The 27148-nt window shown below is 45.7% G+C and overlaps 1 protein-coding gene and 1 long non-coding RNA gene across 5 annotated transcripts in view; one reads left to right on the forward strand and one right to left on the reverse strand.

The window, feature by feature from the left end:
- Positions 1-1340: 1340 nt before the first annotated feature.
- On the reverse strand, positions 1341-10486 carry LOC106732082 (uncharacterized). The gene is made up of 4 exons (XR_012898469.1): positions 10198-10486; positions 5065-5159; positions 3278-3399; positions 1341-2694 (listed from the first exon to the last, which is right to left on the reverse strand). It is a non-coding gene; the product is annotated as an uncharacterized LOC106732082 (long non-coding RNA).
- Positions 10487-10737: 251 nt separating this feature from the next.
- The window catches only part of MRTFA (myocardin related transcription factor A), a 176583-nt gene continuing 160172 nt past the window's right edge, over positions 10738-27148 (forward strand). For 2 of the 4 annotated variants that reach the window (XM_075913240.1, XM_014574015.3), the window contains exons 1-2: positions 10740-11179; positions 26626-26684. In XM_075913240.1, the coding sequence (XP_075769355.1) occupies positions 11080-11179; positions 26626-26684 (159 nt within the window). In that variant the 5' untranslated portion in view covers positions 10740-11079. Of the gene's footprint in view, positions 11180-26625; positions 26685-27148 lie in introns of all 4 variants that reach the window. The other 2 variants (XM_075913253.1, XM_075913250.1) reach the window with 2 other exon arrangements.

Below are 27148 nucleotides of genomic sequence, written 5' to 3' on the forward strand. Positions count from 1 at the left end.
TGCCAGTACAAGGCCAAGTGCTTCTCCATAACATCTATCATGGAGCATATGGCTGCATGTCTGGAGTGGGCCACCAGCCACCCTCAGCCACCCCCCCCCCCAACTTCCTGTCCCGCCCAACTCTCCAGGCTTCTTGGTGAGATCCAGGCTGCCCATGTAGGGCTTCATCAGCCAGGAGAGCAAGGGGTAGGCTGCATCAGCCAGGATGCACATGGGCATGTCCACATCCCTGATCCTGATGGTGGTGTTGGGGAAAAAGTGCTGGTGTGCATCCTCTGGGACAGGCTTGAGTTCTGGAACATGCGGGTGTCATGAGGCTTCCCTGACCAGCCAACGTTAATGTCAGTGAACCAGCCCTTGTGGTCCACCAGGGCCTGCAGCACCATCGAGAAGTAGCCTTTCCTGTTTATATAGTCCAAGGCATGGTGGTTAGGGACTAGGATGGGGATGTGGGTGTTGTCTATGGCCTCCCCACAGTTGGAGAAGCCCAGGGTGGCAAAGCCATCTGTGACAGGGTGTGCATACCCTGCACTGGAGCAGGAGGGGTAAAAAGCCTGTGGGCAGAGGAAGTCCAACAGCTTCAACCAGACTGGGTATGCTCCAAGTGTTGGGACAGCATAAAAGGCCAGAAAGCAACACAGTCTGGGCAGGCCAGTGAAAGGGAAGGACCTTCAGCCAGAGCTCCTGAGCTACAACAACGAGCAACCTAGGCAGTGGGAACCGAAAGCCCAAGAGACTGCCGTTACATGGACCCAGAGGAGCCCCAGGGAAAAGTCACTGCCGGGGAACTGAGAGACCCAGCCGCTACATGCGATGACGTCCCAGCAACACAGGTAGGAAGAGACCCAGGGAATGTGTAGGAGTGACCTCTCTTGCCCAGGTACACTTGGTATGTTTTTGCCAGACTCCCTGCTGAGAGAGCAGTAGACCTATCTGCCACTCACAGAGCTCTGGGTCAGGACCTGGTGGAGCAGGGTGGGCCTGGGGCACTAGTTCCTAAGCCACTGACTCTGGCTACTAAGCCGCACTTCCCCGGGACAAGAACTGCTCTTAGACTTTGGGCACTGAGCCACACTACCCTGAGATGAGGGTGACTCACTGACTTTGGCCAGTAGGCCATTCTGCCCTGCGAGTAGGGCCAAGTACGGACTCAGTGTTATTCTAAGACCAGAGGAACTTTCAGATTAAAGAGACGGCTGATGACCCCCACAGCCAATCGCGTGGCGTCCTCACCCCAGAATAGCTTTACTCCTGTGACATGGTGTGCATACAACACCACACCATCCACGATAGGGTCAACATGTTGTACCAATAAAAGCAAGCAGGATCTTATGAGGGGGATAAGGCAAAAAGCCACATTTATTGTAAAGATAATAAAGAATAAAGAAAAGATAGAAGCAAACAACGTTGTTTAACTACTTAACATTCATTCAATCATTCATCCATTCATTCAGGTTCTATGTATTTGTTATAGTTACCAGCTTGGAAGTTGCTTGTGACAGAATACTCGCCAGGTATTCTGTACACAAGTGATGGTAGTGGGGAGCAAAGTCCTGATCAGATGCGCAGCTGAAGCTCCTGGTGGGCTGGCAGCAGAACCTTGGACTCTGACTCCATAGTCTTTTAGTCCAGTTCTTATAGGAATTTCTTCCTATGCCAGTCTGTGGGAATTGCTGCATCATGCTGATGTCCAGGGTGGCTGTCAGGTGCTTGTCAGTGATCTCATAGGGTGGACCTCCAGTACTTTGTTTTCTCCGCTTGACACCTTTCGGTTGCACTGGCACCTGACGCCTTCTTCAGCCCTTTGTTGCTGCATTCTCAGGCTGGCACCTCTCAAAACCATTCATTCATCATCTAAGCACTCTCTCTCTCTCTTACATACATTCCCTAATTAATGTTTCCCATACAGTATTTTGTATAATAATAACTTTACATATACAAGAGTTGTAGTTACAAAAAGTCACAAGTTTCTGGGTGGCATTTCTTAAAGCATTCTCTCTCAGAGTGCTGAGTTACTGTTATAGTTACAATGTTTCACTTTGCGATTAGGGTTAATTGCTTCACAATGCTTTGAAGAGAATGGGCGTCAATTGTGTAACAATAAGTTTGAGCGTGCCCTGGGACACAGAGAGGGGAGCTGTGTCTGGCTACATGGTATTATATTTTTAACATTTTTACATGACCTAATATTACATTCCTAACAAATTATATTTTAGAGGGGCAATAATTATAAATCTAAACATTTAACAATCTTAACAAATAATAATAATAATAAATCTAAACACTTATCAAGCTTGATAACACTAAATCTAAACACTTATATGCTTCTTCTACTTAACAAACTTATGCTACTTAGACTTTTAAGTTGTGGGGAACAAATTATGGGGAGTCACTTCCACTTGGGGGAATCATTTTAAGTACTTTAATATGTTATCCCTACAAACATTCCCCAGGGCGACAACCCTCTGCAGCAATATGGTGTTGATGGTCTTGATTACCTGCATGAGCACGGCCGACTGTGGATTTCCCCACACCGAACTGGTTCTTCATGGAGCAGTAGCTGTCTGGTGTGTCGAGCTTTCACAGGGAGATGGTGACACACTTCTGCAGGGAATGTCTCATGAATTACCTCTCCTCCCTTTCATGATTGCAGAGACCACTTCCACTCCAGTTGGCAATTTATAGAACATCTCTCTGATAATTACAGAAATTGCTTAAAAAGGTATGTGTTATCAGAGAGGTATTTAATATTTTAAGTAGTGCTGTCAAGCAGTTTAAAAATTGTGCGATTAATCTCACGGTTAAACAATAATAGAATACCATTCATTTAATATTTTTGGGTGTTTTCTACATTTTCAAATATATGGATTTCTATTACAACACAGAATACAAGATGTACTTGCTCACATTTTTATAAAAACAATATACCGTTAAAAATATTTTCAGTTCCCCCACTAGCAGTAGTGTAGTGCAGTCTCATTACCATGAAAGTTGAACTTACACATAGAATTAATGTAGAAAAAAATGCATTCAAAAATAAAACAATGTAAAACTTTAGAGTCTATAATTCCACTGAGTCCTACTTCTTCTTCAGCCAGATTTGCAGGCAAACAGGTTTGTTTCCATTTGCAGGAGACAATGCTTCCTGCTTCTTTTTTGTAATGCTTTTAATTAAAAAAAATTGTAAGCAAATATAATGAAGTGTGCCCACTACGCTTTGTATTCTATAATATAATTGAAGTCAATGTATTTTAAAACGTGACACCCTTTTAGATACCTGAAAACCGCTATCATGTCCCCTCTTAGTCTCTTCCTTTCCAAAGTAAACAAGCCCAATTCTTTCAGTCTTCCTTCCTAGTTCATGTTCTCTAGACCTTTAATCACTCTTGTTGCTTTTCTCTGGAATTAAATAAATTCATGGAGGTTAAGTCCATCAATGGCTATTAGCCAAGGATAGGTAGGAATGGTGTCCCTAGCCTCTGTTTGTCAGAGGCTGGAAATGGATGACAAGAAAGGGATCACGTGATGATTACCTATTGTGTTCACTCCCTTTGGGACACCTGGCATTGACCACTGTTGAAAGACAGGATACTTGGCTAGATGGACCTTTGGTCTAGCTCAGTATGGCTGTTCTTATGTTCTCTCTTATCTCCTAATTGAGTGGCCAAACAATAGGAAATTAGCAAAAGCGATGAGGAGTTCTGTGGCACTTTATAGACTAACAGATTTATTGGAGCATAAACTTTTGTGGGCAAAGACTCACTTTGTCAGATGCATAGGAAATTAGACTCTACATTCATATATATACATGCACACCCACAACCCTATATAATTTTCATGTAACATCCTCCTCACTCCTTTGTTTGTATTAATCCCAATACGCTCTTTAGGGTATGCACTTTTTTCTTCCATATCTGTCAAGTGCCATGTACATCTCTGGAAGTGTAGAAGTAATGATTATTAATAGCATCAACAGTGAGATCAAATTAAAAATGCATCAGATACATAAGCTTTTAATTGTCCTAACTTTTGTGTACTTAATTTGTCAGGATTAATGTTACTTTTACATGAGCTTCATCTTTCAGTCATTGGATCACGTTATACCTTTCTCTGCTAGATGGAAAAGCCCATTGTTAACTGTTTGTTCCGCATGTAGGTATTTATAGACTGGAATCAAGTCACCTCTTAGTCATCTGTTTGTTAAGCTAAATAGATGGAGCCTATCATGGTATAAGCATTTTTTCTAATATTTTAATCATTCTTGTGGCTCTTTTCTGAACCTTCTCCAGTTTATCAACATCCTTCTTGAATTGTGGACATCAGAACTGGACACAGTATTTCAGCAATGGTAGTGCCAGTGTCAAATATACAGGAAAAAACCCTCTCTATTCCTACTTGAGATTCTCCTGTTTATTCATCCCAAGAGCTCATTAGTTGTTTGGATGCAACCTTATACTTGGTGTTCATGTTCAGCTGATGATTGGCTATGATCCCCAATAAGAGCATGGGGCCTAATATTGATCTCTGTTGGATCCATTTAATGTGCCATGTTAATTTTATATTGTTCAAGTTTTGTAATCAAAATGTTGTGTGGTATCAAGTCAAATGCTGTACAGAAGCTTAAATATGTTATGTCAACATTGTGTCAGTTTTGTCTGATAAAAGTAAATTTACCAAAAAAGATACTGAGTTAGTTTGAGATCTACTGATTTTCATTAATTGCATTACCTTTCTTTAATTCTTCATTAATTGAGTATTGTGTCAGCTGCTCCATTATCTTGCCTAGGATCTATGTCAGGCTGACAGAACTAAAATTGCTCAGGTCATCCTATTTGCCCTTTTGAAAAACTGGCACAATGTAATTTTCAAACTGTCATCTGGAGCTTTTCTAGTGCTTCAACACTTATTGAAAATCAACATTAATGGTTGAGCTTTTCAGCCAGATCTTGAAAGGCTTTGGATGCAAGTTTTCGGAATTGCTGATTTTAAAATATCTAATTTTAGTAGCATCTGTTTAATATCTCCGTCCCCCCAGTGATACTAGTGGAACAGAAAGAATATTACCTCTATACGATGAGATGAAGGTAAAGAGGATGCTATCACCTTCCCTCCTCTTGGAAGCTCTGCTCTGAGTGCCCAAGTGTAATTTTTAGAATGGACTGAAAGAAAGGAAAAGAAGCAAGGGCAATGTGTTGGGAAGGGTCACATACTCCCAACTCTGTGGGTGGAAGGGTAAGGGACTGACCAGCAGCTGACAGGGAAACTAGCGGGGAGGGGGGGGGGGGGAGGGGGAGTCTTGCACCTGCAACAACCCCCCCCCCCTTGCCTCCGGCACTCAAGCAATGGCAAGAGAAGTGAAGCATCGCTGCCCCAGCTCCCACTGGCCACATTTCTTGGGGGAGGGGCAGAACCGCCTTGCACTCACTGGCAGGAAGCAGAGTGAGCTGGGGCTGTGTCGCTCTGCTTCCCTCACTGCTGCTGATGAGTCTGGGGGGCTGGGATGGACCCCTGCTGCTAGTGCCAGCCTGCTGACCCCACTTAGTCCCCTGGGCCACCTTGGTTGGGGAAAGAGACAGCAGGGGTAGAGCAACGGCGGGGAGGAGGTGGGGAAAGGACAGAGCAAGAGTGGGAAGGAGCAGTGCAAAGGCAGGGAGAAGTGTGGAATACTCTTACTTTTTTTATTATTATATTAATTACAATGAGATGGATTAATTTTGCATTGTGTAAATGTTTTCTTCTCTCATTTGTGTATTTATAATCTTTTATTTGTATAGTGTTCCCTTGTTCCTGTATTATGAGAGGGCAAATAGGAATGCCCAATTTACCTTCTTTATGCCATTCATTATTTTATACTTCCTTTGTGTCCCATTTTGTTTGTCTCATCTCACAGGTCAACAGTCTCACCATATGGAAGTTTCTGGACTCTCTCTGCTCCTGTACTATGTTTTTGAGATAGGATGACCAGAACTGAATGAACACAGTATTCTAGATGTCCCAATTATTTATATAACAATTTTGTAATATTCCCTGTATTATATTCTGTCTCATCATAGCATGTTATTTGATTTCTTGATCACCCTGCACACTGAGCAGTTTTCCTTGAGTTGTCCATAATGATGTCGAGCTTTTTTAGTTAATTTAGGATCCAGTAATAGGAATAGGTAATCCAAATGACTTTTACTACAGTAAAATTATGTTGTTCTCTGCATTAGATATATTTACAGGGCAAACATACCCTTTGTCTCAACAACTCATTGCAGCAGGGATGGGGCACCTTCAGCCTGTGGGCCAGATGTGTCTGACCGCTTGCTTTGATACAGCCATTACGCCTTGGGACTCTCCCCCTCCCTCCACAGGGGGGCAAGCCAGCACTCTCACTCCAGCCACGCACAGGGGTGTTGAGGTTTGACACCCCTTACCGGTTTATGGAGCACCATTTCCAGCTCCCCACTGCTGGGGGAAGAAGGGGGGAGCCCTGCCAGCTGTATCCAGCCCATAAATTCTGCCTGGCACAGAGAGAGAATAACTCTGCACCTGGAATCACTCCCATTAGTCAGGAATCCCAGCTAATAGGACTGGTGTGGGGTGATGCTGGCGCCACCAGGAGTTGTCAGATAGATACCTCAATCTCCTGTCCCCTCCCACATCCCAGTCCCACCCTGCTCCTGCACTGTCTCCTGCTCAGATCCATCTCTACCTGCTCCTGCACCTCCACTCCACTCTACTCCTATACCATCTCTGCCACTCAGACCCCTCAACCTTCTCCTACACCCTCCCTTCTGTCCAGATTAAACTTTCCCACCCTCAGCCCACTGACTGGCAGTCTCCTCCCACATGCTGAACCCCTCATTTTGGCCCTACCCCAGTCATGGGCCATTTATGTGATTTTTTTTTTGTGCTTCTCACTTGCATATAGCCCCTAACTGATTTTAATGTGGGTCAGTCACCTTGACCTAAAAAGGGTTCTCCATCCCTGCATTACACGGTGCTTTGCATCTCCTTTCTTGGTAGCTGTATTTGCATGTGAGACAGTTGCAAACTTTATCCACTAGAGGTCATAGACTATCTGCAAGACAGTATGATAGTCCTGCAGTACCTTAGAGCAGGGGTTCCCAAACTTTTGACATGGGGACCAGTAAATCCATTCATGAGCTTTTGGAGGACCAGTAACATTCATTTGCATATTCATTAAGCAAATGATGAATATTCAAATAAGTTGCTTCTGGTCCTCCCAAAGCCCCCAGTGACCGAGTTAGCAAAGCTTTTGATACAGTCACCCACAATATTCTTGCCAGCAAGTTAAGGGAATATGGATTGGATAAATGGACTGTAAGATGGATAGAAAGCTGACTAGATCAGGGTTTCCCAAACTTTTTACTTTAGTTGGAACCCGGTTTTTTTAGTACTGTTTTTTGCAACCCAAAAATATAAACACATTTAAAAAAATGAAAAATTAATAAATTTTCAGTTTTCACCTGGCTGCATCCTCCACCCAGCCTGGGCCAGGGCTTGGGTGACCCGGCACTGCATGGGCACTCCAGGAGGTGGGAGCAGGAGCAGACTGGGGATAGGGTAGCTGTCTAGGAGGGAGGGTGAAAGGAAGGATAGGGTTGCCAGGTGTCCGGTTTTGTACCAGACAATCTGGTATTTGAGGGTTTTGTCTGAGCAACAAATTGAGAAATTACCAGACATATAAAATGCCTGGTATTTTCTAATTAGGTAAGTTTTATTATAATTAGGTGTATCAGTCCTTTGCTGTGAACTGCCTGGATAGTAGATGTGCTCACGCTGCCTGAGTGTGTCTACCTGCCAGGCAGTTCACAACTACTGGAGGGAGGGTATGTGGGGGGGGAGGAGGGAGCAAAATGGAATCCCCAGGCAGACTGACTCCTCTGCCAGGGTCTGTAGGGTCTGCATGTGCCCAGTTCAATCCCGCTCCCCCCCTTCTCCTCCCGATCTCCCAGTCAAGCCCTGCTGTCCCTGTCCAGCCCTGCTTCTGGCAGCCAGTTCTCCCCGCCTCCCACCAATCTCCCCTGTCAGCCCTACTCCCCCAACGACCCCCCCCCAACCAGCCCAGCTGCCCCCGTCCAGCCCTACTTCTCGCAGCTGGTTCTCCTGTCCTCTTCCTCCTGTTCTCCCCTGGCCAGATCCCCTCCCCCCCCCCCCCCCCCCCGTCCAGCCCTGGTTCTGCCACCTGTCCTCCCCAATTTCTGCTGGACAGCCCCACTCCCTCCAACCCTGCTTCCGCCACCTGCCTGCCTGCCCCCTCCCCCCATCTTTGCGGGACAGCCTCACTACCCCCAACCTTGCTTCTGCCCTTCACCAGCCCCCCCATCTCCACAGGACAGTCCTGCTGCCCCCAACCCTGCTTTTGCTGCCCGCTCGCCCCCTCCCCCCAATCTCCGTGGGACAGCCCCGTTGCCTCCAACCCTGCTTCTGCCGGACACCCGCCCGGATCTCCACGGGACAGCTCTGCTGCCTCCAACCCTGCTTCTGCTGCTCACCTGCCCGGATCTCCGCGGGACAGCGCTACTGCCTCCAACAGTGCTTCCGCCACCCCCAGCCCACCCACCTAGATCTCCACGGGACAGCCGTTACCCCTAACCCTGCTTCCACTGGCTGCTCACCCTCCTGTCCTGATCTTCGCGGGACAGCCCTGCTGCCCCCAACCCTTCTTCCCAGTGGTCGGTTCTACCTTCTGCCCGCTGCCACTTCCTCCCAGCCCGCCCCACTCTGCTCCCCTGCCGACAGCCACGCTGCGGCCCGGTAAACCACGGCCCATAGTTTGGGAAATGCTGATGTTGACAATTTGTGTGTTAGGTTATAAAGCTTTAGCTTTTTTAATCTCAATTTCTACTGTAATTAAATAATTAGCATATGACTTCTCTCACAAATTCCTCTAACTGTGAAAATTTAAATGGATAAAAACAAAAAGCTTAAAAATAAAATTGATATTTTACACAAAAATGATTAATAATAATTTTGGATTTAAAGGTGCCAAGTCTAAGAGTGGTTCAAGCTCTCTCTATAGTCTAGACATTCTTAGTTAGGCAATATCTATGGTCTGGCATCTCCATGGGTGTTCCCTTGGCTTGGTGAGCTCCTAAAGGGCTGTGCTCCTGGAGCTCCACATCCACCCTGCCGCTTCCCCCGAATGTCTCCCCTTACCCCTCGTCCCCATTTGGTCAATGCTAGTCCCTCTGCTGCTGTGGGGATTCCCTCCAGTGGCAGCAGTGGGGCCAGCATGACTGAGTAGGGAGGGAAGCACTGGGATAAGTGTTCTCTTATGGGGCTGTGCTCCTGGCCTTTGGCTTCAGGGCTTTGTAGCTACCTTGGCTCTTCCCCCAGCATCCCCCTTCCCAACCTTGTTGGGTCAATGCTGGCTTGTTTGCTGCCACTGGAGCAGAGCCCCGCAGCTGGAAAAAGCAGAGGGGGCAGCCTTGATCTCCCGTGGTCAAGCAGAGTCTGTGGATTGCCCGGAGGGTGCCGGACCAGGGAGGTACGACGTGTGCGTGGCAGCTGTAAGAATGGTTCCTACAGTGCGGGTGGAAATGTGGGTCCCCACCCTTCCCTGCGACTCCCCTGCTGTCCTGGGCTCCCCACCCAGCCCTGCCAATGCCTCTTACGCCCGCCCAGGCCCGCTGACGTGTGTGGGGGGGGGAGAAGGGGGGAACAAACGGAGCAGCTGCCTCAGGGCTCCGGCCCCCAGAACAGCGGCGGCGGCCCCCAGAGCCCCGAGCTCTTGACATTGCTGCTGGGCGCTGCAGGCGGCTCTGAGGGCTGCTGGGGAGGGGCGGGGCGACAGCGCAGCCGGAGCCGGCTCCCCGCCTTGCCCGCGGCCCGGCCAGTCTGTCGCCCCCGCTCCCGGCGTTGTGGAGAGGGGCTGGCCCAGTGCTCTCGTGGCTGGGGCTGCTTTGTGGGGGCGGGGCGCTGTGCAGGTGAAACGAGATTCCCAATAAGGCCTCATGGATCGTGTCGCCCTCCCTTCGGCACGGGCAGCCCAGGGAAGGTGCCCTGCCGCGCATGCCCACTGGCGGAGTTCGAGGGAAGTTCGAGGCCCAAAGGCTACTGTCCCTTTAAGAATCCAGACATTTCCGTCCCTCAGCTTGCCCACCTCCCTTACAGCCGAGGACATTATTTCTGTCTTCTAATTGGCTGCTTTACACACCAATCAAAAGAAGTCCCGCCGCCACCCACCTTCTCTCGTCCTTTCCCATTCAGTGTCCGTTAGCTTCCCAGGCCGCTCGACCGCCACGGGTTGGCATTCATGACACTCAACTCGTTCTGCGTATTGCGATTGGCCAAACGAGCCGTCAATCAGCTAGTCTAGGAGAGGGTGGGGCGAGACGGTGGCCGTGGCTGACGAGCCGGCGGTGGCGAGGCAGGGTTGCCAGCAGTTCGGGGAAGTTTGTTGCCGGGGGCGGCGGCGGCGCAGGCGGCTCCGGAAGGGGACGGGCGATGCCGAAGCCGGGATGTAGCTGTGACCAGGTGAGTGCGAGGCCCAGGCCGCTGAGCGAGCCGAGCCCACCCGCGCGGCAGGGCCCATCCGTGTCGGGGGATGGACCCGCCCCTCCTCGGAGACGCTGGGCCCCGTTCCCCGCCCGTTAGCGCCGCGGCTGCCTCTGTGCCCCCCCCGACCTGCTGCGCCTTTACCAGCCCAGCGACACCCCCGCCCCCCAGCTCCCAGTGGGACACCCCTGACTCCCAGCCCAGCGGGACCCGCCCCTTCGCCATGGACTCTCCCTTTTGAGCTGCTTTGCTGCAGCCTCCCCTCTTCTGAGCCCCTCGTTCTCCGCTCCTGAGATATGGCTCCTTGTGGGTCCCCCGGTGAGACACCTCATCCCTGTGAGAAACCTCTTCCCCCTCCCCCGTGGCACTCACTACCTCGTCCTCGTGAGCCCCCAAGTTAACACCTCATTTCCTCCGCGCTCTGCTCGAATAACACACCTTCTCCTTCATGAGTCACGCTCGCTGCTTAGCCCTGCATAGTCTAGCCTGTAGTGACCTGCTCTATCGTTCCCTTTCTTTCTATGAACGCCCCACTTATATATTTACAATCCTGATGGTTGTGGTTATACTATGATGTATGCGGCAGTAAATCCCCCATGGTACTGCATCTGCATGGGTTTACTCAGTGGATTGTTTCCTGTCCCTAGCAGAGGCCTTGGATGTCTGTTTGGTAGGTAATGCATATTTAAAACAGCTCATACGTTAGGAGTTACCTAGAACACTCCAGTTTTTCACCTATGTAGCCCCAGAACCTTGTATGAGAAATACTTGTACATCCTGATGTAGGCAGAGTGATCATATGTGAAAGCTGATGTTTTGCATTAATGTATATTTTGGTGATGCTACAAGTATTGCAAACCATTCTGGAGAGTAAAACACATACCAATGACATGACATAACATTTGTGTGTGTGTTCCCTACTCTATCATACAATTTTTAGCTGATATGGGCTTGTCCTATTTCTGTTCTTCATATGCTAAACCTTGAGTAGGCTAGCAGTTTTGGATTTGCTCTTGTTTGCAACCTTTGTTTTATTGTGCTTTGTAGCTTAAGTAGTGGGTCGTTTGCAATTGCATCTCAGCCTGTGCGGAACAGGTAATGTGTTTATAAAGGGTTGTGAAGTCTTTTCTGTTGAAAATTATTATATAGATTTCTTACAGAACATTTTATTTTATTTTTATATGAGCTATCAGATATTTAGTTTCCTGTGAGATTTTGATGAGGAAGTGCTTCCAAAACACAGGAGACTTTTACTGTGTACTTTGCTAAAGACTACAACACAATTTAAATTGCAAAGCTAATGAAATTAAGCACAAACTTCTGAGCCTATTACCTCTACTAAGCATATTGAAGGAGACATTAAGAAATACATTTTAGCTGACTTTTAATTGATTTCACTTTGACATGTTGATGTCACTACCTGGTTTGTGAAAATGTCCTTAAATGCATCCTTGTAAGATTTCTGGTATATGTGACGACAAAGAATGATGCTTTCAGAACTGTGAAAATGACAGGATTAGAAGAGGTTGAGAAAAGAGTTTAAAAAATGTAAAATTCAAATATTTTTGGCTAGTCCTTCTCCCCCCCCCCTCCCACCCCCGAACATACCTTTTAACAGGATGTGATACTTCAGGCTTTATTTTAACTTTTTATTTCACTTTCATAATACTTTGCTATTCTATCTTTTGATTTTGAAAAAGTTCAGTTTCTTAACTGAGTAATTTTGAAAGTTGTGTTGACCTTCAGTAATATGTATGTGAACTCTGCAGCATCAGTTCCAAAGTGTATCTTTTTTTTCTTGTATCTAAAACATTGATAAGGGAAGTTAGCCATCTGATTAAGCATGATTAAAACTCATGTTATAGGAGTGTTTCATGTACAGTGCACTGGGAGTGGAAGAATGGAATCCATTGTGTCTCATGCCTGCTGATTAAGGAATGGTTGAAGGGAGATACCTGTTCTTACTGCTTGGAATGTTGATAGTTAGCAGCTGTCGTCTAGGATACCAAAGTGAAGATAGAAAATAGTGGTGTAATTGCATGTTGATTCTAAACTTCGGTTCTTTATGCACTCCTGTTGAAAGGAGGAACAGTTAAATACACTTGAAAATAAATGCCACACAGTCTTGGAAGAAGGAGGAAAACTTGGTATCTCTGGCCTGCATTAGTAACTTGCTGAGAGAGGGCACTATCCCACTTGGTCTCTTTTATTTCCTAACTAGCCAATTAGACTGTCAAAGACAGGATTTTCAGGTCTCTCCTCCATGTCGGTCTCTTGCTTCGTGTCTCTCTCTCTCTCTCCTTCTGCCTCCCCCCCCCCCCCCCCCCACAGCTCTCCTCTGCCTTCTGCCTCTCTCTCCGTCTTTCTTTCTCTTCTCCCCCTCCTGCCTCTCTCTCTCTCTGCTCTCCTCTGTCTCCATTGGGGATGCACGTTCATCCAGGCCCTGCCCTCTGGGCTATATGTCACCGCTTCGCCTCCCGCCGTGGTGCTCGGCTGAGTTCTGCGCTGCTCCGCTGGGCCGCTGCGGGGGAGCAAGCAGAGCAAGTGGCCGTTTGGGCTCCCCCACGACGGCCCAGCTGAGTGGTGCAGAACTCAGCCGAGCACCACGGTGGGAGACAAAGGGGGGCAGGGCGGTGACGTATAGGGTTGCCAGGTGTCCGGTTTTCTACCGGACAGTCCAGTTTTCTGGCCCTCTGTCCAGTAAAAAAAAATATCAGAAAATACCAGACATATACAATGTCCGGTATTTTCTGGTTCTCTGGCTGGGCACCAGACAGAAGCCTGGCGAGGCGGGGAAGTGGCTGGGAGGTGGGGCAGGATCAGCGCTGGGAGCCTCTAGTTGCCTCTGAGAAGCAGGGGAAGTTCTGTCCCTGCTCCTGAGTGCTGTTCCAGCGTGTGCTGGAGCCGCAGCTGGACTTGCTTCTCTGGGACCATGAGCGGGTCGGGTAGCACCTTGGGATCTACACGTGCCCGGGTGAGTCCAGCTCCCCGCTGGCCGATTATCTCTCCCTTCCCCCCCCACCAGCCAGTTCCTCCTCCTGATTTCCCATGGCCAGCCTCACTGTCCCCAACTCCCACCCCCGACCAGCTTTGCTTCCTGCCAGCCGCCCCTCTTTTGTTCTCCCCTGGCCAGCTGTGCTGCTTCTGCTCTCCCCCCCCCCCCCTCCCCCCCCCGCCAGCCAGCCAGCCAGCCAGCCCTGCTCCTCTCCCAGCTGGTCTCTCCCTCCTCCTGCCCCCGATCAAGTGTGTCCATTTTTTTTACCCTACCCTAATGACATACACTGCCCCGCCCCCTGGCCCGGTATGTCACTGCCCCGCCCCCTTCCCCTCCCGCCGTGGTGCTCGGCTGAGTTCTTGCTCCCCCACGGCGGCCTGGCTGAGTGGCTCAGAACTCAGTCGAGCGCCACAGCGCAAGGCAACAGAGCCCCCCCCAGAGGTGACTCGTAATGCTACAGCGTTAGTCTCAGACATTGGGCTACTATATATATATGATTGTGGCATCTGAACTGTCAAGAAAAATGAAATTTTTAATTGTTTATTATTACTGCCTTTGCGACTGTTTTCTTGCAACAAATGAAAAGAACCTCCCGCCCTCAATAACAGTAGATAATCTGCCTCTGCTCTAGTTGGTTGTATCATTACAGGTTGAAACTCTAGAATCCGCACTTCTCTTGTTCAGCAACATCCCTAGACTGGCATACTCTGAGAACGCTCACGGGGATAAGCTGTTGGGCCTGGGCAAGGAGTGTTGCCAAACTAGGCGGCTACGATGGAGTCCCAGGGGCAGCAGAGTCACTGGGAGCAACGCAGTGCCCCCAGTCCTGGGGTAGGGGAGCAGAGCTCCCTGTAACTGAGGGAGTGCAGTAGCATGGTTGATGGAGGGGAGCATGGAGCCCCTTGGGCCATAGTGAGGGTGTTGGGGAGGGAAGTGCAGAGCTGCTGGGCAGAGCATGGAGCACCCCAAGTAGCAGCAGAGCTGCTCTGTGGAGTGAGACACTCCCCAGGCGGCAGCTGCTTGGCAGAGTGTGAAGCCCACTGAGTGGCAGCAAAGCTCCTGGGAAGCGTGCAAAACCTCAGGTGGCAGAAGGTGCACTGGGGGGAGCACAGAGCTACTGGGCTGCAATAGAGCTGCTAGAGAGAAAGCAGAGCCCCCAGCCACCAATGAGAGCACAAGGTCCCTAGTAGCAGTGAAGCTGCTACAGGAAGAGTGGAGCTCCAAATGGCAGAGGAGTTCCTGGCATTTATGGGGAGATTGGAGCCCCCAGCTGCAGTGAAGTTGCAGGAGAAAAAGTAGAGCTCTCCCTTTCCTGCCACACTGTGGAGAGAGCAGAGCCCTGGGTGGCAGTTGAGCTGCCTGGGGAAAGGCAGAGCTCTTTGGCCTCCAAGGGGGAAAACTGAGCCCTGCTGCATTAACCTCTCCTGGTTTGGTAAATTCCCTGGTTTGGGACCAGTCAGGTCCCCAGGGTGCTAGACCAGGGAGATACAACCTGTAATTACATTAATATAAATTCAGTTTGACAGATTCCCAAATGATTTAAAAAAGGTAAGTTTGTCAAATACGAGACACAGAAAGATATTCAGAAAGTTTGGTTGTCATGACAGCAGTCATATGGCAACTTCTCTCCTTAAATATGAAGTAATAGGAGATTCTTGGATTCAATGATTAGAACTTGTTTGTGATTAAAAATCGGGGGATGCTTTGGCTCTTAGTGGATTTTGCTTGTATGTGTCCCATAAAACATCTGTAGTTTGCACAGTCTTATAGCCGTAAATCCTAATAGAAGTTTTGCATTTTCCATCCGTTAATCAGAGTACCCTTACTTCTCAAAGAAAATATTAATTATTGATTTCCCTTGCTATTGATATCTGATCATATTGCAGATTACCTTTAACTGCAGGTGTAACAGATGTATAGTAAGGAAAACAGAAGCAGACAGCAAACTGTTACAGAGATTAGAGTCATGGAAGCTGTAAGCATCAAAAGATGAATGGCACCAATAAAGGTGAAGTCCTATATCCAGATAGAGGAAATAAGCAGCCCAAATATAGAGGAAGGGGTGGGAAATGTAAGTAAACAATCATTGCCATGCATTAAAGGGATGTTTTTCATCCTGTCTCATTAATACTATTGTAACATTGTTTTCATTGCACGGATCTCTCTAAATTTTACAGGGAAGGTCTGAAACTGAGTGGCTGGATGGGAGACATGCAGCATAGGGCCTGTAGTCAAATATTTTTGTACCATGGAGTACTTATTAGAGAGGTATTAGGAGATCATCTTTGAGAATATTCAATCAAGATACTACTGCACAATATTCCCTGAGTACAACTTGGCTGCACCTTTTAATAGAAAATTACCTCCAGTAAGTTAAGGATTTGTCAGTCCCTTGAGTGGCAGAAATATAGTGGAACCTGCTTAAAACTAAATTGTTTCTAGTAAATATGTAGTGATGCAAAAGTGGTTGACATTTTATGACCTGTGTTGTGCAAGATGTCATACTAGACAATCGCGATAGTCCTTTCGTGCCTTTAAAATGTCAGTTGAGGAAAAGAAAATTGCCATGTTCTTCTATGTTTTGAAAAATTATGCACGTTGCAGTGACCCTTTGCCTGGGCTGGTTTTAAGCATCAGCAAAGCCCTGTATCTTATGGGTGAGCACTCACTCTCTCCTGACAAGGGGGACCAGAATGAGGGGCAGCTCCTAGCTTGACTTTACTGCTGTTTCATCTCTGACGGAGTTCCATACCCATACATGTGGCTTAAATTGAAATTCTCCGGTGAGGGACAAAAGGGAGGGAAAGGGCTTGACTAAAAGAAGGTTTCATTATACCTGTTAAAATACATCTCTAGTTTACTATCGTAAATTGGACATGAATGGAGTGTTTTTGTGTTCTACCCAAATATACTTCAATACAAGGTAAAGTAATTGCAAGTTTTTTGCCTCTCATACTGTCCTCAGATTGTCTTGTGAGCTGATACATTCCTTGATTTCTTTGAAACTAGGGATGTTAAAATGGTTGACCAGTTAAACAGTAGTGCTTAACTGGTTAATTATTTTAAATTAGTCTGCTGCCCAGCCTGCCTCCCAGACCACAGACCCCTCCATTGGGACGGCTCTGGTTGTGGCTGACTGATGCTTATCAGTACGCTTACCAGTTAATAGTTTAACATTCCTACTTAAACTAGTGTTTAGTAAGTCTATATAGTATACAATATTCCTCCTTTAAGGATTTTTTTGTATCAAAGTTGGGGTGACAGTCAGCCTTTCTTCTGTGAGATTGAAGAGGTGATTGTGTTATGTGGTATAGGGATGTGAAGGACTAGTTGACTATCCGATAAGCAATGCTTATCAGATAGTTGACTAGTTGCTTCCCCCCTTCCTTGCTGCCCTGACATCAGGCTCCCCACAGCCTTTCAAAGTGGCAGAGCCATGGAGCCCAGGGTCAGTGAGGGAGTCCCCAGCTGACCCCAGGCACCATGTGGCCCTTTTGCCTTTGAAGTGTAGCAACAGGCCTTAGGGCTGTTACTACACTTCAAAGGCAGAGGTGCTGCATAACTATTTGATTAATCAATTAGTTGATATTTAATATCTTTAATGTGGTAGGAAAACTGATTTCTTCCTAAGACTGGATCAACAAAATCCTTGCTTCAGGCAAGTGAAATGTAATCATTTCATGCTGGACTCATTGCTGAGGTGAACTGATGAGTGCATCTGATCTGAAACTGAAAACTAAAACTGGTGTATGAAATGATTATATGCCCAGCTAGGCACTTTGATAAATTTTATTTTTTGTCTACCTTCAATTAGTACTATTCTGCACTTCAAGAAGAGAACATATGGTTAATTACATATGTGCATTGCACCTCCCCTCCCATCCACTTTTGACTCCATTCCTGTTCATTTTCTCTAAAGGAGCTGTAATGAGAACAGTTTTAATTTTCAACTTCCTGTCTGATGGGCTGGTCAGTTGATGCTCTTGAGACTTTTAACTAACTGCAAGTTGCATCAGCAGTGTGTCCTTGAAGGAAAGAAATGACATACATTCTTTGCCTTCCTTCTATTCTACTCTGATACCATGTTTTAGCAATGAGAAACAATGGCAGCTAACAGTAATTCATCCTCTTCAGCCTCATTATTGATCCATATCAATTTGTTTTGAGGCAGTTTGTCATTATAAATGTTGTCTCAAATTTTGTTTTCTAGTTTGTATCCTTTTGATTTCTTAAATATAAAACTCAAGAAATAGCTATAATCTATATAATACTCCTTTCTTCCTGACTCTCTTCTGTGTTTCATATTGTCATTGCACCATGTTAGTGGTTTTAGGCATTAAATCAGATTAATTTTTATGTAAATAGTCTTAATTTTTTAAAAAGATCTTAACTCTTTAAAGCTTAGGAATTGAATTTTGAGTTGCTAATAGGGGTTTCCTTTTCGTCTGTATGTAAATTACTCTTATGTGGTGTTTCTCAAGTGGAATTCTAATCTTGTTTCATTTAATATTGTTGGTAGGCAAGCTTTCTCTTTGAATTTGGTCCTCTCTTTGTGATAAGAATTGTGTGTAGATTCCTCTCCCTTAACATTAAAATAATTATGTTGGCAAAGGACCTCAGGTGCACAGTTAATTAATCAGGGGGAGGAAACAAAACATAGGGGATAGTTTTGAGCTGCATGCTTTTGGCTTTTCTTCTTGGGCAGGCAAAGAGCAGGAGAAGGAATGAAGCATTTGGTAACAGACGTGTAGCATGTACTTGGTAGCCCAAAAGTCAGAGCTCTTGGCAAACCACATTTCTTAAGTAAATTACTACTGTGATGAATTTGTGAATTTTGAGAAGGTGAATGAATATAGGTATGAATAGAACATGGGAGTAGGAGCCAGGCAGGCCAGACTTCTGGTCCTGGCAATGTCACTAACAGCCTTTAGAGAATTGGACAAATTATTTAATTTGTAATTCTCAATTTCCTTAAATGGATAACTTTTTTTCTTCTATTGACTGTTAAAAATAAATGGCTGTAAAGTGCCTCAAAAATGAAAATCATTATGATAGTATTAATATTTTATTATTATGGACTGAGTCATAATCCCCATATTCTTTTGGCTGATGAATAAACAATTCACTCTATCTTATTGACGAAGAGTGTTCCTCTTCTGTAATGGCTCTTGCTCTACCATTTTCCTCCTCTGCTATATGTAATTCAAAGAGGAACCTATTTTCTGTCCTAATAGGAACAATTCCTAATTTAAGAATAAATTAATTTCATGGATGTAATATTGGTGGAGAGATTTCCCACAGCAAGAGCCAGTGTGAGTGAGCATAAAGAACTATTTGTCTTTTGCCCTGAGAGCATGTTGGCCCGAAGGTAGTCTGTGTATGTTAGAATATGACTGAGAATAATACTTGCATCATATGCTGCTTGCTTGGGATTAATAGCATTTATATGAAATGGATTAGAAAAATAAAGGCTAACTAGGAGAGTGTTTTATTTAGAAATTTTGGGATAAGATCTCCAGTTCTTTCACAGATGTGGAACATATTGTAATCTCTTCAGTAGCACTGCAAGAATTTAAAGGTATCTCCAACATTTTCTAATTTAGTTTAAAAACCAGCAAGTAAAGATTAGATTTGCATTTGAGAGCCCATGTTCTTAAAAACTGAAGAGTGGACAATATGTGGAGGGACAGCATGCAAGTATAGGGAGACAAATGATATTGAAGGTTTTTGAAGTTTCCAGTGTAACCTGTCTAATCTGAGAGAATGTTAGGAAGTGACCCACTACCCTCTGTGATTGTGCCCAGAGGTACTTAAGGTTGTGATATTCTTTATCCCCTCCTGCCCTTAAAGCAAAGTAGTTTTGTCTGATTCTGACGCCTGTCTTTCTATACCCAGAAACCAACTGCCTCTGGCCACAGACTAACACTAACTTCCAGATCTCTAAACACCTAAACACCTTTCTGAAGACATCCTATGCTGTAGTATCCAGTTCCTGTCACTAAACATAGAAACAATCAGGGAAGCTGTCTCCTAAGGCACAGTGCGCACACAGCACTTGACTGACACAACTCAGACTAGGTCCTTTATGATGGGGTGGAACTTTTTTTAGATTGGGGGCCACTGACCCACAGAACAGTCAGTTGGAGGCCACACACAAATGAGAAGCAAGATTAAAAAAGCACTTTCACTGACCTAGCCCCCAGACAAGAAGGAAAAAACCCTCAGATATGGCCCCCAACTGAGAAGCAGAAAAGAAGACATTCACTTTACTACCCTTAAGCTGCATCCCAGAGCCTAGGGGGACTGGGGCTAGTAGATTTTGTGGGGGGGGGCCCCCAGGCTCTGGGATGGGATAAAAAATGAGTTCAGTGCATGGGAGGAGGATGTGGGGGTCTGGGCAGGAGGTATGGTATAGGAGTGAACTTGGGTTGCGAGGTTTTGGAAGGCAGGTAGGATGCAGGAGTGGACTAAGGTCTGGATAGGAGGGTAGGTTGTAGGAGTGTGATCTGGGAGGGAGGGCACAGAAGCGGGCTGGGTGGGGATTGCAGGGCCTAGCAGAGGGGTGCAGGAGCAGGGAGGGGAGTGCAGGTGGGGGCAGGGGATGGGGTGCCTATTTGGTGCAGTTCCTGGAGAGGTGTACATGTTGTGGAAAGAAAGGGCTCCCTGCTCAGGCATTGCCTCTTGTCACTTCCCTTGGCTGCGAATCAGTCAATGGGAGCGACAGGTGGCAGTGCCTGCAGGGAGTGCTTTTCTGCAGCATGCAGAGTCTACAGGCTGGATCTGGTCAGTGGCTTGCCTGGATTGGGTCTGTGAGACTTGGGACTCCCCCCTCCTACTGCAGCAGGACAAGTTGGTGTTGGCGCTCCAGTCTAGCCACGGTGTCCCCCCACATGGCTGGAACACCAGTACGTGCTCACCCTGCTGTGGGGAGGACATGAACCCTGAGCCTCACTGGACAGATCAAGGCCAGCAGTGAGCTGTGGATTCCGCACCATTACTTTTTGATAACACAGCACTAGAATCTATCTATCTAATGAAAATGCATATGTTTATAAATAAACATTAAAATTTAAAAGACAGTGAACAAGATCAACAGATTACAAATAGAATAAAAGAAATAACATGTTTTTAGAGGCTAAACTTAACTCGGAATGGCTAAGATCCTTTTCTAAATACATTTCTCACTTAAAGCAACCTCCCAGCATCACTAGCCCATGTGACCAGGATCCAACTTTCATGAATGCAAAAAGTTCTGTAATTTCTTGTTTCCCTATTAAAGGAGAGAAAAGGGATCCTTGTCCTTTTTCCCCATATGGTTTGGTGAATCTTTGAAAACCTTCTTTTGAAGTGCAGCCTCAGAAACGACTCTTCTCCAATATTGCTTGTTCAGTGTGCTCCCCCATGTTGGTTTCACATATCTTTCAACCTTTTTTCTTGTCTCCTTCCTGTCAAATTAGACTTCTATTGGGTGGCTATACCATGCTTAATTTGTCAGGAAATAGGCATGCTTATATCTGGCAGAAGACCTGTTAATTCGCTCTGCCTTGCTATAGATTTAAAACATTGTGCGTGCATGCGCACACGTACACAGGTTGGATCTTACTAGAGATGTTCAATTTAATCGACTACGTGATGGATTTTCCATTGATTAGTTGATAAGCAGGGGAGCTGCAGTGGAGTTAGCTCCCAGCCTGAGACCTAACCCTGCTGTAGCTCTGCCTTTTAAATGTATTAAGATCCTGTTGGCTCTTAATACATTAAAAAGGCTGATGCACAGGGAGGGGACCTGGTGTGAGCCAAAAATCAGCTGTCATGGTTCGTGCCAGGTCTCCTGCTGTGCTTCTGATTTTTAAATCTATTAAGAGCTGTCAGGCTCTTAATACACTTAAAAAGCAGAGGTGCAGCATCTGGCTCTGAGTGCGAGCCGGGAATCAACTGATTCTCAACCCTGGCACCTCCTGCCTCCCCTGCCCACTGCGGAGCTGGTGTTGTAGGGGAACTGGCTCCTGCTCCCCGCTGCTACCTCACCCTTTGGGGCTCTCTAGTTGCTGCCAGCCCCGCTGCTGCTGGGGCGAAGTGCCACAGCCAGAGCTCCACAGCTGGGACTGGAGCTACACAGCTGCCTGGCTCCACAGTCAGGGCACAGCTCAGCAGCCGCCTGGCTCCAGGGCTGGAGCTGTGTAGCCAGGGTTGGGGCAGAGGGCTGAGGCCAGAGCTCCACCCTCCCGGGGCCAGAGCTCCATGGCCACTGCTGTGGCCAGAACTTCTCACTGAGCCACCTATTCTCTCTCCCCCTCCCACTCCCTTCCCTCCCACCACACACACTGGATTGCTGGTGCCCCCTAACACCCTCCTGCCCTGCTGGAAGACCTCTTTTTTCCTGAGCTCTGTGATCCAGGAACATCCGTGGTCTGTGCTGAATCACAGTTGTTGCTGGACCAGGAAGTCCCGGTTAAGGGAGGTACAACCTGTAGGTACATTTCACAGTGATATTAATGGCCAATGAGTCACTGGCTTTCATTTAATACCTTACAAAACACTTTCTGGGTAAATACTGGAAAACACTATGTTGTCTAGAGTGAGTTTGTCAGACTTGGTAGGAGTTTGACATACAGTAGTGAACACTTTCCAAGATGGTACCAATGGATCTCTGTGTCACACCCTCTGTGGCTGATTTTACTAGTTTATTAGCTGGGAATTTATGAATTGAGCTGTGATAATTTACAGTGTTAGAAGGCTGAGACACAATTCCATCTGGCAGCAGGCCTGGGGCTGCTCATAAAGTAGGTATTGCACAGTTGCAGGGAAGACAGCAGCTGTGAGGTGGGGAAGCTATGCAACAGAAATATCAGTAGCAGGGAAAAATTGGTGTGAAGAGATACAAAGAACTCTGTTTCCTCACAATCTAGAGAGAAATTTGAATGGCACCACTTTCTAGTGTAGGGGAGCAAGAAATCAGAACTGGAAAGCTAGTCAGGTTTTTTCATCGTACTGAATGAAATGAGGTTTACTTGTTTATTTCATGTGGGACAGAAGTTCACATCAGTAATTGCCAGGGCTCGACAAATAGTGTAATATACTCGCCCATGGCGAGTAGATTACACCCCAGAAGAGCCGGCACAGAGCGATCTGCACATGCGCAGAGCGATCTGCACATGCACGGAACTGTGCGGCTGGCTAGCAGGGATCGCCGCCGCTTGGCGAGTTCTGGTAATTGCTATAATCTCATTTCATGCTTTTTTCATCCTTATTGTTAATCTGAATGGCCAAGAACTGATAGATAAAAGTGAGTTTTGTGCTGGTTCCAAAATGCTTACCTTTTACTGAAAGGTGGACTGGAGTCATAACTCAAGTATTGCCCTTAACCTGAGCGTGCTTGTGATTTCATTTCCAGTTGGGCAACCCAACCTGAGGGTAGAGACTGAAACTCAAAATAGCAGAACAAGTCAGTTGCTAACATGATGGCTCTGAAACGTGGATGCAAGCTAGCTCCACTTGAGTGGCTCTAATCTTTGGATTCTTTTCCACTGATGCTTTTCGACAGTTTTCTCCACTAGGTGCCCAGAAAGGATTAACATATTATCCCACAATTTAATGGCAAATCATTTATAAAGTGGCTTCACTTCCTGAAGGTGCATGGAGCCCTGGGCTATGCTCTTAGCAGTCGATTCTATATACGCAAGTGCCAATGTGAGCACAGTAGATTGACTGTTATTGTGAGGTTTGCTTTAACTTGAGTGGGGCTAATTCAAGAGGAATAACTTGAGTGTGGATAACTCAAGTTCATTCTACAGTGAAAACATACGGAAATTGGAGTTCCTGCACTTGTGTGTCTGGAAGTAGAGGAGGAAGAGTATGTCGAGGCCTTGTGCTCTATCTTTTCAGCGGGGAAATAGAGAAACTGTTTCTAGGACTGTCCATCTGGTACTGTTTACCAGCACAATTCAATTAAAGGCTTTAAAAAATATAGGTTCAATTGGAGAGGCAGTTTGATTTCAGGAACAATAGAATATAATAACCTCAGATGCCACATTCAGATCAATCTTGTGCCAGGTAGGGAATTTCCATGTTGTTCAGCCACTCCCAAGTTCCAAGTAACCAGCAAAGGCAAATAACCCATTGTAATCACTGGAATACCAGCAGTTTGGCCTGAACATGTAAACACTGGTGTATAAACATTTCCATTGGACAGAGAAGAATATTAGCAAGATGAGACTTCTGCATTTCTTTGAGATGACACTGCTTTTTTCTTCAGAAAAATTTAGGAGGTAGAATTTTGCCTGCAGTAATCCCTTATAGATAAAGGCAAAAATGAGTGGAAAAGTACGTACTTTTTTGAATGTGATGCTAGAGCCAGGCAATAAAAAACTGGTGCAACTGAAATATTGTCCTGCAATAATTAACAGATATCAGATTAATCTTTGCTCAGTGACTGAGACACTGAGAATCTCTTTCCATTGCTGCCTCTCTTTAGGATCTTAAATTAAAAACGGAAATGCCATATGATTCTGTTCAGTGTTTCCCAGTGAGCAAAGATTGGTAGGCTGGCAGGAATTATTCAACTGAGGGTCCTCATCAGATTCTTTCAATTTTCATGTAAGCAGAGTTGCTCTAGAGGTAACTTGCACTCTACTGGTAAAACAAAAAGGGAGATTGCAAATAGAGTAGGGATTATAAATTATAAGTAAATAGAATTATCTGTGCTAGGGATGTAAGCCAGTAGTCGACTATCTGATAAGCAAATGCTTATCAGATAGACAAGTAACAACTCAACTAGTTGCTCCCCCCTCCCCTCTGCTGCCTCTATCAGAGAGGCAGCGGTTGGGGGAGCCAGAGCTGGTGCTGGGGGGAACCGGCTTTAAGCTGGGGGGCAAGTGAAGCAGAGGCATACTGGGGAAATGGCACGAGTGGGGGCTGCTTCTAAGCAACAACTGTTTCGGCGGGCAGGGATTGCTGCAGGCAGGGGCTGCTCAGGCACAGCCTCTGTCAGCGGTCAGCCCTGACTGCCATGAACAGGGGCTGGTGCTAGAGCAGTCTCTGTTTGCAGTGGCCAGGTGCGCTGATTGCTGTGCCTGTGCATTTTAAATGTAGTAAGAGCTGCTGGGTTCTTATTAAATTTAAAATGCAGAGCTGCAGTGCAGGTGGCTCTGGAGCTGGATGCTGAGTCCCAGCTCGAGTTGACTCCTGGGGCTACCCCTTCTGTGACTTTGCAGAGGGGTGCTTATTGGCTCATCGTATAGCCAATACAAATTGTATCAACTATGCAATTAGCCAGATATTGCATTTTAACATCCTTAATCTGAACATTATGTTGGAAATAAACCTCAGGAAATGCATACACAGGTGTTCTTCAGAGCTTTCCATTACCTAATTTTTAGAGCACAATCTACATAAATAATATAAGGAAGTCTACCAGAATCATCTTGACAAAAAGCTTTGTCATCCATTCATTTATGTAGCAAAGTGAGAGACTAAATTTTTTTGTCTTCCTTTACTTTCTTCTTTTGTGTAGGAGTCTTTCTAAGGAGTTTTGGACCATCAGGAATAAAGTTTTTGCTTAGCTTAGCCTAGCCTAGGAAGACTAGGATCTGTTTATTATTTTAGCCTCACCAATACTAGCAGTGGTGGAGGTGCAGTATAGATGTGAGACAAGCATTTGCATCCCCTTTCCTTTGTTAAAGTGCAATCCCACAAATTGCATTTTGTGTTGACATTTAAATGATCAGAAGTAATTCTAGAAGTAAATGACTCATTGAGGTGAATGTAATAAAGAGTGGGAGCCATCTTAGCTGATTTGGTTGGACCTTGTCAAGGCTGGGTTACCTGTATTGGAGCATACTAAGTTCATGCGAAAGAGAAGGATAGAAACATGTGTTCTACAATGACCGTTCAAATTATCTCCAGATTTAATATTTGCATAAGTTTAGTGTGGTAATAGTTTAGCCACCTTGCAGTATGCTGCTTCTAGGGCAATGGTTGACCAGAGAGAAGTGGAATTTGTTCTAACAAGTTTATATTTTTGCAGTTGCCTTGGACATTTCTTTCTCTTCTCAGCTTTTATGCAGTGGAGTGAGTGCTTTCAAGTTTGGGCCTGTCTCGTATCTGTCCAAACACCTAACTGAGGATCATGTCTCTTCAGTCCTCTTGATCCTAACTTCCCTTTTGATGTTCAGTATTTTTGTTGCACATCTCCTACATTTTTCAGCCTTGCTTTGTTACTTCACAATGGCTCCAGGACTGTTAGGTCTGAAATTTTCACAGTGGTAAGCAGAGGCTGTTTTATCCAGAGATGTTAATGTGATAATCTGCCACTGACTGCAGTGATCTTCTCCTCCTCTTTAGAGTGGTGCTGATGTTTTTGAAGACTTAGTATGAACATAAATGTAATTTTGGAGTACAAAGCAAAGTTTTGTATCATAAGTCTTTTGTGTGGCTACTCATAACTTTCATAATCAAATGTGTATGGAGGATGTATGTGAGTGAGGAGAGCCCACAGTTAGAAACCCTAACTTGTTTCCATCCTTCCTGTCTTTTCATTAAGATGGTGGGCTTCAAGGAGCATCTGAAATAATTGCTAATATGAGTTGGTGGTACACCCTTTTGTTTCTGCTGTATGTACATATTCAGGTTATGGTACCAAGCAAAAATGGGTTTTTAATGCTCCCATGTTTAGTTCAACATATCACATAAGGGTTCGAGAGAAAGTCTACAGTAATACAAAATTCCTGTTTCAATCTTGGCAAAGTCATGACATGTACGTTGTCTTTTCTTGTCCTTTCTTCTGTTTGGATGGATAACATGAAGAAATAAACTAGTCGCAATGTTCTTCCAGATTCGAGGCTAGATCATTTGCTGAGTATTGTTAGCACTTGTGGTCCTTGGAACTCAGAGGTCAACACAACTGAACTAGCTATGCTAACTTGGCAGTAGTAAGCGTGCAGTTGCCAAAATAGTAGATGGTATTTGGCTGTTTCAATCCTACTTTTGTCAGTGTGTGTACCAAAGTACTTAAAGATAGTGACAAAAAGAAACCTCTGAAAAGAACTGTCTCATGCTGAAATGGAATGTTGGCTGTTTTGTATTTTAGAGAAGTCCTGAATTTGTGTTTTTTCCCTTTTCAGTGATCGGGAGCTGCTGGCATGGAATTGAACTGTGTGTGTTTGTGGGAACTGTAAACAAGGTATGTATAAATGTATTTCCCCTCTGCCCTATCCAGTGTCATACCTTTGTTTCCAAACCTATTGAGTCTTTTTTTTTTTTTTGTACTGTATTGTTAAATTTACTGTTGCCTTGTTGGCACTATCTGTGATGATCACTGTCATTTGTCCTACTTCACTGAAGATAGAGTTTTGGAAACCCGTGTTAGATGACATCTGACGGCTGCCCTGAATAGAGAGAAACATAGAACACATCTACACCAGTACCCTGTCAAGTGTAAACAGACTTTGACATGCTGTTGTAGTTGCATGTTACACTGAGTATATCCATGTAGCAACATTTTTTCTAGTCATTTGGTGACTTTTGCCAGTTTAAAGTTGAATAGAAACTGGAAGGAATTATTTCCCTCTTGTGCACTGTAAGGCTTTAGTATGGATTTTAATGGGAAAAGGAGGTTATTTACGTGTTTTACTGCAGGATTAGTTT

This window comes from Pelodiscus sinensis, chromosome 1 (assembly GCF_049634645.1).
Source record: "Pelodiscus sinensis isolate JC-2024 chromosome 1, ASM4963464v1, whole genome shotgun sequence".
Classification (NCBI taxonomy): domain Eukaryota; kingdom Metazoa; phylum Chordata; order Testudines; family Trionychidae; genus Pelodiscus; species Pelodiscus sinensis.